The following is an 11,905-nucleotide window of genomic DNA, read 5'->3' on the forward strand; positions in this document are numbered from 1 at the left end:
TGAACTAAAATGCACCTTCAGAATATTTTTATTTTTGATTCCGTTGCCTAGTAACGCAACGAAAATCAAATTTTACCGCTTTTTTCAAACTGACTTTAGAGCTCTAGGTTCTAGCCAATGTTCTAGCCATGGAATAGTCGTGTTCGTTTGCTTCTCTTTATGCGCATGTGCGTGATTCGTCCATGTCGTAGATAGAGTTATAAAGGTAGATACAGGAACGTTTGCTTTCTCATTCACACTAAACACAGCACTAAGCACAGATAAAGTTACTAATGTGATAAACAGATACGCAGCTAACCTATTTTTGTCCCTTATCGTGTAACCGGTTTTTTTCAAGGACTACAACTTTAGTTGCAGAACAAACTTTGAGAATTCCTGGCGTCATTGTATTTCTTATTAGTTATTTACTTGTTTTCACATAAAAAACGTTTAATACAAATATTGTTGATCGGTTAACTAATACAAATATTGACTACTAAACAATAGTAATTGTCGTAATTATTCATCGGTACGTCGTGCTATCGCTATCTCAGACGCGGTTCACAGTACCTACTTTAGTCTAGCTTTTTAACTTAGTCTACGATTCAAATCCTCAAATCGGTCCAGAACATAGAGAATCCAAGAGAAGATAATTATATCTTGGACATAATATCTTGGATGAAATAATATATTCTTGTTCTGCACAATAGTTTGTTGTCTACGTCTGGCCCACAGACCACTGACCAGTAATCCGCTGCACGATTGCGGTAGAATGACAGCTACAATGTCACGATCGCAATCAGCTCTTATTGGTTGATGCTCGCTCACTATTGGCTACAATAAATTGTTGCAACAAGAATAGCACAAATTTTTCAATCACAACAATTGATTGTAATAAGGATTGATCGTGTGATTGATGCCGGTTTTACGAAATCGACCTGCCTGTCTGGCTTAGGGTAATTTAGAGATGTGCGACATTGTTACAATATCGGTATTGAGATCGATATCCTAATATCGATATTGTGGCTAATTCCATTGTACACAATCTCTAAACCCTTGGTCGTCAAACTGCGGCCCCCGGGCCGCATGCGGCCCGCCGCTGGTATTTGTGCGGCCCGCGGCATACCAAATATTTTACAAAAAATACGAACTATACCTAAGTAGGTATCACAATCAACATTTAAAAAAAAATCGCAATCGCCTTCCAGTCATTTAAAAGACACCATGAGGATTTCACGTAGTCCCAAAGACGCGAACATGGCAGAAATTGTAAAAAAAATGCAACATCATAATTCGTGAATTGTAACCTTTTTTATTTATTACTTAAGTGCCTAACTACCTTAAAATAAAATGTGTTTTTCTTTGTACCTAACCAAAATCTCAAATAAACATTTTTGTTTTTATTTACCTACATTCACTTGCACCCGCGTTGCTAGTTTTCACATGGGTACAATTCACAAGTGTACGGCCCTCAGTTCTATCTCACATTGTCCTATGTGGCCCTTGACCAAAAAAGTGTGACGACCACTGCTCTAAACTAAACCAAAATGGAACGTCTAAATCTATTGCTATCCCTTTCATAATGTTGCTTGCGGAAAAGGATAGCACAAGATTTAGACCTGTTAATTTAGTTTAGTTTAGAGATTGTGTACAAGAGAATTAGCCCCATTATCTGGTATCGACAGATTTAGCACTGATTTGAATTTTGAAAAGTATACTCAATATTAATTATAGATGACAATGATTATTTATAGCTACCTAGATAAGTGTTAATTACTATACAAGAAATTAATAGATACCTAATATTTTAAATAGTTACTTAGTTACAAAATATAAAGGATTCATTGTAGTTACTCTACAATATTATCCTTTGAAAATATCCTCTCTGATAATGTTGAAGTTGCCTATTGCATTTTTTTAAGGATTGGAGAACTACCTACCTACTCATTCACTCGGTCTGGTTGCTCATAAGCAACCATAGCAAATGAGTAAATAGAGTTGTCCTACAATGAAATAATAACGATGTTACGATGTCTTGTTAAAAACATAGATATTGCGTTAACTTGTTAAAAATATCAATATTTCGATATTTAAAAGATGTCACGGTCGAAATTTTGATATCGATATATCAGCAATATCGATATCGATATAATCAATGTAAATCGCGCATAGCTCATCGCTCATCCCTATGTAACTCTTTCTATCAAAAGTTCTGCGATTGACAAGACGTTGTGAGGTTAGAAATTTTTAAATCCATTTTAATCCGTGTGTGAAAGTGCGTATTTTAAATACTCATTCTTAAATTTTCGTTCTACAGACCTTTTGTTTTATAAGCTAGCAGTTATTTTTGGTGACGCTGCTAAATTATGTCTCATTTACCAAAACATTTCTGTCGGCATCATTTACAAAATAGTCGATCTGTGTTGATGAAACTCGTGTCTTTCAGGACGTCATGCCTTTTGAGCGTTACGTAGAACCGGGGCGCGTCGCCCTGGTAGCCGATGGTCCATTAAAAGGCAAGTTGGTGAGTGTGGTGGATGTCATAAATCAGACAAGGGCTCTCGTCGACGGGCCTGGTAGCGGTGTCCCGCGACAACAGATACGCCTGAACCAGCTTCACCTTACGAAGTTCCGCCTCAAATACTCCTTCACAGCACCCACACGTGTCGTAAGGAAAGCATGGACTGAGGAGAAACTCAATGAAAAATGGGCTGAAAGCCAGTGGGCTAAGAACCTCGCAAACAAGGAGAAACGTGCGCAAATGACTGACTTCGATAGGTTCAAGCTGACCTCCGCGCGTGTTAAGAGGAATCGCGCCAGAACTGCAGTGTTCAAGAGCATGAAAGACAAAGCGGCGCGAGGCGGCACCTTCGGCAAGAAAAGGCTGCCCAAAACGCCAGTGAAGAAGGTCCGCACGAAAAAAGCAGCTGCCGCCAAGCCAGCGAAGAAGTAATTCTTATTTTGTGTCAGAATAAAAGTGTATTTTTAAGACAAGTGAAAATAAAGAATTACTTTTTAAGCTACAGTCACTGTTTAATGTTTCACACACGTTTTTATAACCTTTGAAGTGATAGCAGGTGAGTTTTTTAATAATACTGGAGCATAGTGTTTTTTCTTTACTCAATTTGTTTTATGTTTCAGATGTATATAGCTGGCATGTGGGGTTTTTGAGGTTAGTAGGTGTCAATAATTGTTTTATTTCTTTGTTTGTTATTTCTCTTAAGAGTTTCCAAATAATGTACAGTTTGTTTTGTATACAATTGAATTAGCTCCATTGTCAATTTAAAATGATGATTTATAAAATTAGTCTCGTTCGTATGAATTTTGTTGATTACAAAATTACCGAATAAAACTGAACTTACAAATTCATTTTGATCAGTATGAATCTTAAGACTATCTATTTTTTTAATTCTAAATATTATTTTCTACAGGATTTGAATGGCTAAAAGATTTAATACAGTGAGTGGATGCAGAAGTTAACAGTTGTGGAAAATGAAAATGTAAGTTATTAAAATGTTTTTTATATAGTTATGTTTATGTATATGTACTGAATTAAGTAATTCTGATTACTCCACTTATTTAAGAAAGTGTAAATATTGTAATATCTTGAGATTAGCTTCCCGTTGATCTAGAATCAGGAAATTTGGTAGGTAGATCTTATAGCACAAATAAAGCGAAAAATCCGAAAACATTAAATTTGTGGTTAACACAAGAAAAAAAATGTGTTCATGAACATATATTGGTATTTTCAACTTTCAAAGTATGATTACTATACCAAGTGGGGTATCATATAAAAGGGCTTTACTTGTAGATTCTAAAACAGATTTTTGATTTGTCGTGCCTAATGTCGAAAAGATAGGATTAGGTAGGATTGTAATATGGAAACCTCTTGTTGCGCGAGTCTGACTCACACTTGGACGGTTTTTCTTCTATCTGGGCAGGTTTCCGCACCGAGACCATTACTGTCTATTGTGCATATGGCACCTCAATAGTGGAAAACCTGCATCAATCATTATTACAATCTCAATTGTTGTGATTGGCTGAATTTGTGCAATTCTTGTTGCAACAATGGATTATAGCCACTAGTGGGCGAGCGTCAACCAATCAGAGGTGATTGCGACCGTGACATTGTAGCTGTCATTCTCCCGCAACGCGCAGCTGTGCTCTCCGTGTTATGATGATTTATAAAATGTCTCGTTCGTATGAATTTTATTGATTACAAACTTACCGAATATAACTGAAACAATCCATGAGTAGTTGATTTTATATTATAACTTAATATTTATGTTAAAATCATTCATATTTTTTTCAGATTGTAGTATTAGAGGTGCTTGAGAAACACTGAGATGTAAGTTGCTAGATTTATTTTCTTTTTTTATTTTACAAAATAGCTGTTGTTGAATATACTATATTATGTACCACTGTGCAAAGTAGTTTTTATACAAATAGGTGTATTCTGATGGCAGCCATTTTGTCACATATTAGGTTGAGATCTTTAGAGCCTAGACTGCTTAAACTTAGGCTGAGATTTAAAGAACATACTTTGCTAGGTTCAGACCTAAGTTTCAATTTAAACGAGAGATATTTTACGTCTGCGATATAATGCTGTCGCGTTTTAACAGTGTCAAGTCTAAGCAAAGGCAAAATTCGCCCTATAAATCTGTCTAGTTTCATTTATTTAGTTCTTGTTTTAACCAGTCAAGTCTGAGAAAAGTTAAAGTTTGCTACATTTATATCATCCTGTAATTAACTGTCTAAATCTGGGCATAGTCATTTTGTTTTATTATCTTTACCCTACCAAAGCCGGTGTGTGTTCAGACAATTGACTCACTTGACTCTGGATAGGAACATTATTACACTCCGTGTAAGATGTGCAGCCTATATCATAACTGCACTTCCAAGGGTTGAGTGTTACAAACTTTATTATGAAACCTGTTTCTGATCATCCAAAATCATGTACTTAAATAAATTGACAAATTGTTACCAATTGTTCTGTTGTACACAATCTCAACTAAATTGATAGGTCCTAATATTCTTTTTTTTTGTTCTGCTGCAAAGGGTAGCATCAATTTAAATATTGTGTATAACAGAATCAGCACCATTGTTCATTTAAATTATGCTAGTCTAAAGTAGTTTAAAGTTTAGTAGTTCATTTTTGACTTAGCGAAGTGATATCTCTGAGTTTACTTGAGTCTATTTTGTTAATTGCACTTGTGTCTGTCCATCTATCAGAGCCTTATAACCTCTGAGTTCTAATCAAAATGTCTTCCTACTGAGAAAAACCAGCAATGCTTGCAATGTTTATAATATAAAGAGTTTTTTTCATTACAGATATTATGGTTACTTTAGCCTACACATTAGTTACTATGTTACCCAGCAATCTTAGCTTTTAGCATAATATCTTCAATTAATAAAATATTACAATTAACTTTGTTTTCTTCAAATTGCTGAATATAGTATTGTTTCTTTATTGTTACAGGAAATACAAAATGGTTAAAATTAATTAAGCATGAACAAAATTAAATACATTATTTTGTAAGTATTATCACAAGTTTTATTTATTCTTATTTGATTAACATTTATTATGATGAATTACTTAGTTATCCCTGTCTTACAAAGCCAGTGGGGAGAATATGGTATGGTAACAACTGAAATATAAGGAAAATATTCCATTTATTGTTAATTTAATTGTGCTTAGTCTGAAGTAAGATTTTCTTTTTCAGTATGAAGTCCTCTACGAAAATTCTTGAAGTGATGGAGTTGATCTAGTTAATGCTAGACAGGATTTCTCATCATTTTCATTGAAGGTAGGTTATTACTACCACCAGTTTATTTATAATCCTAATATAAATCTGAAAGTGTGGCTGTTTGGATGTTTGTTACTCAATCACGCAAAAACGGCTGAACAGATTTGAATGAAATTTGGAATGGAGATAGATTATACCCTGGATTAACACAGGCTACTTTGTATCCCCGAAAATTAAAGAGTTCCTGCGGGATTTTGAAAAATGAAAATCCACGCCGACGAAAGTAGCGGGCATCAGCTAGTATCTAATAAAAATGTATACTTAACTAACTTTGCATATATGCTTCTTACTTATTTTACCTATTATGTAGGATTGAATGTATGTGTTCACATAAACTGAAGATCGATGAAATTATTAGTTACCTGACCCTACCAAAGCCGATGTGTGCACAGATGACAACTGGCATGCTTGACTCTGGATAGGAACATTAACACACTCTGTGTAGGATGTTTAGCTTCTATAGATAAATATCCAAGGGATAGACTGTGACATTTTAACAATTTTTTAATGATTGTATTATAAAATTATTAACTAATTAGTTTATCCCTAGATTAAAGCAGCTTATATTTTTTGTAGATACTGATGCAACAATTTCAAGATGAAGAAGACATTTATGTAAATTGTAAGTACATAAAATAGAAATCACCTTATCTAAATTAGGTGACTGACTGGCTGATCTATCAACGCACAGCTCAAACTACTGGACGGATCGAGATGAAATTTGGCATGCAGATAGCTATTATGATGGAGACATCATGAATGACATGAAAATTCAACACCCTGAGGGAGTAAAATAGGGATTTGAAATTTCTGTAGTCCATGTGGACGAAATCGCAGGCATAAGCTAGTCCATACTAATATTTTAAATGTGAATGTGTCGCTCTGCTACCATTTCATAGCTCAACTACTGGACTGATCTTGATAGCAGGCACAGAGTTATATTGAATCCAGAAGTATCCTCATCATCATCATGATTAACTACAGCTAGTTGTTTCACCACACAGCTTGAGTCTGCTCTCAGAATGAGAAGGATTTTGGCCAAGTGTGGATTTGGCAGACTTTCAAACCTATGAGAACTCTCAGGTATGTAGGTTTTCTCACGATGTTTTCCATCACCGTTAAAGCAATTGATATTTGATTGCTTAAAATGCATATAACTCTGCAAAGACATTGTTTGCTGGGGATCGAACCCTCAACCTGATTAGGAGGTGAACCTCAAGCCTCGTGAACTATATTTGGTCCCCGGAGACCTGTGCTCTGTAGTGAGCCGGCGATGGGTTGATCATGATGATGATGATATTTGGTCCAACCATTCGGGTTAACAGGAATGTGCAGAACAATGCGACTGCCGCCAGCCACACAATTCGAGATCATTTGGCGAATCTTGATAGTGGAGCCGCACCATAATAGCATTTGTACTGTTTGACATTATATACGAGTATAATTAAGTGACTAAAGTTTTCGATTTTTATTATAAATGTTAATACTAGTATGTTAATATTAATTTCAAGCTAAATATTTGCACACTGTCTGTGACAGTCAATTGTGTAAGGGACTGTTGTGTTATTGTTAACTTGTTATGCCCACAATTTTGCAAATAAAACATTTATTTATTTATTTATTTATTATTTCAATGATGATTTGATATCGCCCCAGTCTGAAATAAATGTTGAGCGATTCTCTGAAGAAATATTAATCATTAAAAAAATTGAGTTATTTTTATACTATATTAACTAAATTACAAATTGTTTCAGATTTTCCTGAGCTGAGTAGAGAAGTCTTATGTTGGGCACAATGTAAGTAAAATACCATTGTTTTATAACAGGATCATTAAACTTACAACCTTCTCCATTACATACTTCTTTCAACTATTGTTATTTGTATTTTGTTCACTAAATGATGATCACTTAGACAAGCATATATCTTAATTTTATTGAAGATAATTAATTGCTGATAAAACCAGGTTTAATATAAAATGACAAGAACTGTCTATCAATTATTCATCAAACATATTTTTATTTCAGGTCCACATGAAGAATGCCCAGTATTATGAAGTATCCTGAACAATAGGTAAGAAATCATAACATGTATGTTTATGAAATCCCTACCTACATTATAAATGCGAAAGTGTGTTTGTTGGGTTGTCCTTCAATCACGTCGCAACGGAACAACGGATTGACGTGATTTTTTGCATTAAAGACCTGGAGAGATTTTTTGCATTAAAGACGGAGAATGACTTTTATCCCGGAAAATCAAAGAGCTCCCACGGGATTTTTAAGAATCTAAATCCAACAAAGTTGTGGGCATCAGCTAGTACTTTATAATATAAATACTAGAAAGTCATCTCAGCCCACTGGAATTTTATAAATACGAAACAAAGTTGCAGTCATCAGCTAATAATATAATGTATACTTTTTTATGAGTGCACCTACTAAATTGCTGGGTCTACAAAAAAATATTTCAGAAAAAAAACTGCATTGATCAAACAACATTTACAATATAGAATATAGATATTCACAATATGATGTTCATTGTATCGCCCCTAGCTGACAGTTGATGATTGATAAATACTGATTAATAAAATTTTATACCATTTTAAAATGAATGTGCCTGTATGTTCAAATATAACCCTATAATTTTCTTTACAGGTGCAAAATGATGTACTTAATGATCGATTATTGCGAAATTGTATTATTATTGTGTAAGTTCATTTTTTCTTATATTTGCTCACAAGTATCCTTATTGTACTAGTTGTATTTAGTGATTATTAATTGTTATGTGATGTTAATTGTATCGCCCCTAGCTGATATTTGATGATTGACAAGACTGATTGTTTAATATAATAGGTATAATATTTATCTTGAAGTTTGTACGTAACATTCAACGTTATTTGCCTCTGCAGGTGCAAATTGAAGTACCCTATGGCTGTCAAATAGATTATCTTAGAAGGAGATTGGAGATTGATAGGTCCAAAGTCCTAATAACACCTATTCGATTATATATTCACCATTGTCTTGAACAAAAATATTTGGAAGGGAAAGGGGAGCAGTAATTTAGTTTTAACATGGCTGACATTAAATCAAGTAAGTTCAGATAGTCGATCCTTACAGCGATCACGCACTCATCCGATCTGAATCCGTGAAAATACGGATATAAAAAATATCTACGACATAATATGTCATAGGCTACTATACAAAACAAAAAGGAACGTATTTTCACCGGCTTGGGTCGGATGAGTGCGTGATCGCTGTTAGGGCGGTTACGCACTCATCCGATCTGAGTCCGTGACTGAAAATACGTTCCGAAGTAGTCGTAGAACTATTTGTATGGTAGCTTATGACATGACGTAGATATTTTTTATATCCGTATTTTCACTATGAAAACCACTGCTTGTAATGAGCTCCACTATCGGAATTCTGCAAATGATTCTAGTTCGGACTCTTAATAAAGTTCGGTATTCGGCAAATCAACTGGCCATACTATTCGGGATATAGCGAATGTTTTGTTTGGCGAATCAGCCAGCTGGCAGATGCGACATTCTAAGACAGTGAATAGTCCTCCTTGTGGTGTATCAGATAATCAAACCTACCGGAAAAACAGAGTTCCAGCGCCAACCATTTAGTGCAAATGTGCGATTGCCGCCGGCCACAATTCGTGATAATATGACGAATTATTTGCCGAATCCTGTAAGTCGAGCCGCACCTTAATAGCATTTGAATGATGATTTTATATCGCCCCAGTCTGAAGTAAAATGTTGAACGATTCTCTGAAGAAATATTATTTATTAAAAAAGAGTGTTATTTTTGTGCTATGTTAAACTGGATAACAAATTGTTACAGATTTTCCTGAGCCCCTTTAGAGACATGTAACATCATCAAAATCATGTTGGACAGTGTAAGTAAAATACAGTGTACTTTATTCCAAATTTCTATTTAACGAAAAACTTCTTAAAACGTATAAATTGCTGAGGTTCGTTTGGTTAACATTGTGATCCATAAATGTATTGAAACATTATACATATGTAGCGTAGCAGTCACTCTTAATAGCGAAATAGTACGTCATATTTAGACCCCAATAAACATTAATTTCACTGACCTTAAACACCATACTCATATATCTGCTTTGATATAGATTCGTAAATATTTCGTAGGTACGCACAATGTAATTCTTAGAAATGTGTTTATTTGTTTGTTGTAAGCCTAGGAGGTATTTACTTACTGTACTTCCTACTACCTTTTTATTGCTAACTACTAACTACTTAACTAGTTCGCTATATAGTGCACATTATGATAGGTACCATCATTTAGGATTAATATAAGAATAACATTATGCATTACATACTTCTTTCAATTATTTCTATTGGTTATATTTTATGTTACAAGTAATCAGTTCACTAAATGATGATCTTATAGACAAGCATATATCTTAATAACATTTTATTGAGGACAATTATTATTTACTGATAAAACCAGCTTTAATATACAATTGACAACAAGTCTGAACTGTCTATATATATTATTCAACAATCGTATTTTTTATTTCAGGTCCATTTGAAGACTACTCAATATTTTGAAGTATTCCTGAACTAATAGGTAATAAATGTAATAAATTATATTTTCTACAGCCAGCGCCTTCAGCGAAAACGAAATAAAAATCGAAACTACTAAGTGTTTCAAAAACAATAGTGCTTTAGGGTACGTTTCCATTGACGCGAAGCTGGGTGGAGTGGAGCGATAAAGAACAGTGAAAAGTAGGAAGTGTTTCCATTGAAGCTTAGAGGGGCGGAGTTGAGCTGAGCAGACTAGATCTGCATTGAGACGTCTTCCGATCAGTCAAATTTTAATTACAATTCTACTCTCCACCACGCCGCTCCGTGCCGCTACTCTCCGCTTCGTGCCCTCCACTCAGCATTACAGCCTGCTTGACTCCATTCTGTCCGGCTCGGGGCCGTGTGTTCATAATATTATACTTCAAAGTTTGCTCGTCTTACATTAGATGCCTTTTAAATTTTAAAGAATACATAATATTATTCTTATTTAACACAAAGTGATGAATTACTGTTATCCCTGTCTCACTAAATCGTGGGGAAACTATGGTATGGTAACATCTGAATAAAAATCTCAAAAATATAACTTAAGCTAATTTTGAATGAGAAGCTGTTGTTTATTTAAACTTTTTTTTTATTACAGGTAAAATCCAGCTACGTAAATGTGTTATAAAAGTGAATATTAATTATTATTTTAAGTTTAAATCTATTAAGTAATTTTAATGATTAATGAATTTTTCGACAAGCATATATCTGGAATTTATTTGAAGAATCATTTAATACTGATAAATATTTTGCTGATTTTGTATTGATATTTTGTAAGTCTTAAATATTATTATATTTTAATGCGGTTTTTTTTAATTTTCAGCGGAATTTGTGTTGGAAGTTTTATTGTGGACCAATAAAATATAGTAGACTAAATTATGTAATTTGTTTTTATTCCATTTTACTTGTATTTAGCACTTGACGGTCTTCGGCTGATATCTATAGAGCGCACTTTGACTTTGCTTAGACTTAAGACACTGAGAACGGCATAAATATGTCTCGTTTTAACAGTGTCTTAAGTCGGAGCAAAATCTAAGTGCGCTTTATAGATTTCAGCCCTAGAGTCGCGTCGCTAATGCAAATCGGTCCATCCATGAATCATGATTTGTGAGCGACGTGACTCACAAGACGTATTTGCTTGCAGTCTTGCAGTACAAATACCACACTACCCTCGTTTAACTAACGTCACCGTCACCCCACAATGGGTCACCTTAAAGCGAGGTTTAGATTAGCAACAAAACTTGCAGAAGTAGACTTCTGCAAGCTATTTCTACCGTGTAAACAATCACGGCAAGCTCACTTCCGCAAGTTTTGTAACTTGCTGGACTTGCTGGACTTGTCGCAAGTCACAAATGTATGTACATGTACAATATTGCTCGTAGTGTATACAATTCTGCAAGTACTTGCGGAATAACTTGCAAGAAGTTCTTGCTAGTCTAAACCTCGCTTTAGATTGATTAGGTACAATTTTCTTGCCATGAATATAAGACTAGCTGATGCCCGCGACTTCGTACGCGTGGATTTTGGT

General features: G+C 34.5%; 1 protein-coding gene across 2 annotated transcripts; it reads left to right on the forward strand.

The window, feature by feature from the left end:
- The first annotated feature begins 2,061 nt into the window (after positions 1 to 2,061).
- RpL14 (ribosomal protein L14) lies at positions 2,062 to 3,004 on the forward strand. 2 transcript variants are annotated; one of them, XM_034975193.2, is made up of 2 exons: positions 2,062 to 2,215; positions 2,426 to 3,004. In XM_034975193.2, the coding sequence occupies exon 2, from the start codon at positions 2,432 to 2,434 to the stop codon at positions 2,930 to 2,932; it is 501 nt and encodes a 166-aa protein (XP_034831084.1). In that variant the 5' UTR covers positions 2,062 to 2,215; positions 2,426 to 2,431; the 3' UTR covers positions 2,933 to 3,004. The 2 variants fall into 2 exon arrangements, with proteins under 2 accessions (XP_034831084.1, XP_034831086.1); XM_034975195.2 differs by having other exon boundaries at positions 2,154 to 2,254.
- The last annotated feature ends 8,901 nt before the right edge of the window (positions 3,005 to 11,905 follow it).

Source organism: Maniola hyperantus, chromosome 14 (genome assembly GCF_902806685.2).
Source record: "Maniola hyperantus chromosome 14, iAphHyp1.2, whole genome shotgun sequence".
NCBI classification, from domain to species: domain Eukaryota; kingdom Metazoa; phylum Arthropoda; class Insecta; order Lepidoptera; family Nymphalidae; genus Maniola; species Maniola hyperantus.

What these genes read in the sequence shown, in the direction of transcription:
- RpL14 (XM_034975193.2), top strand. Translation starts at nt 2,432, where the DNA reads ATGCCTTTTGAGCGTTACGTAGAACCGGGGCGCGTCGCCCTGGTAGCC.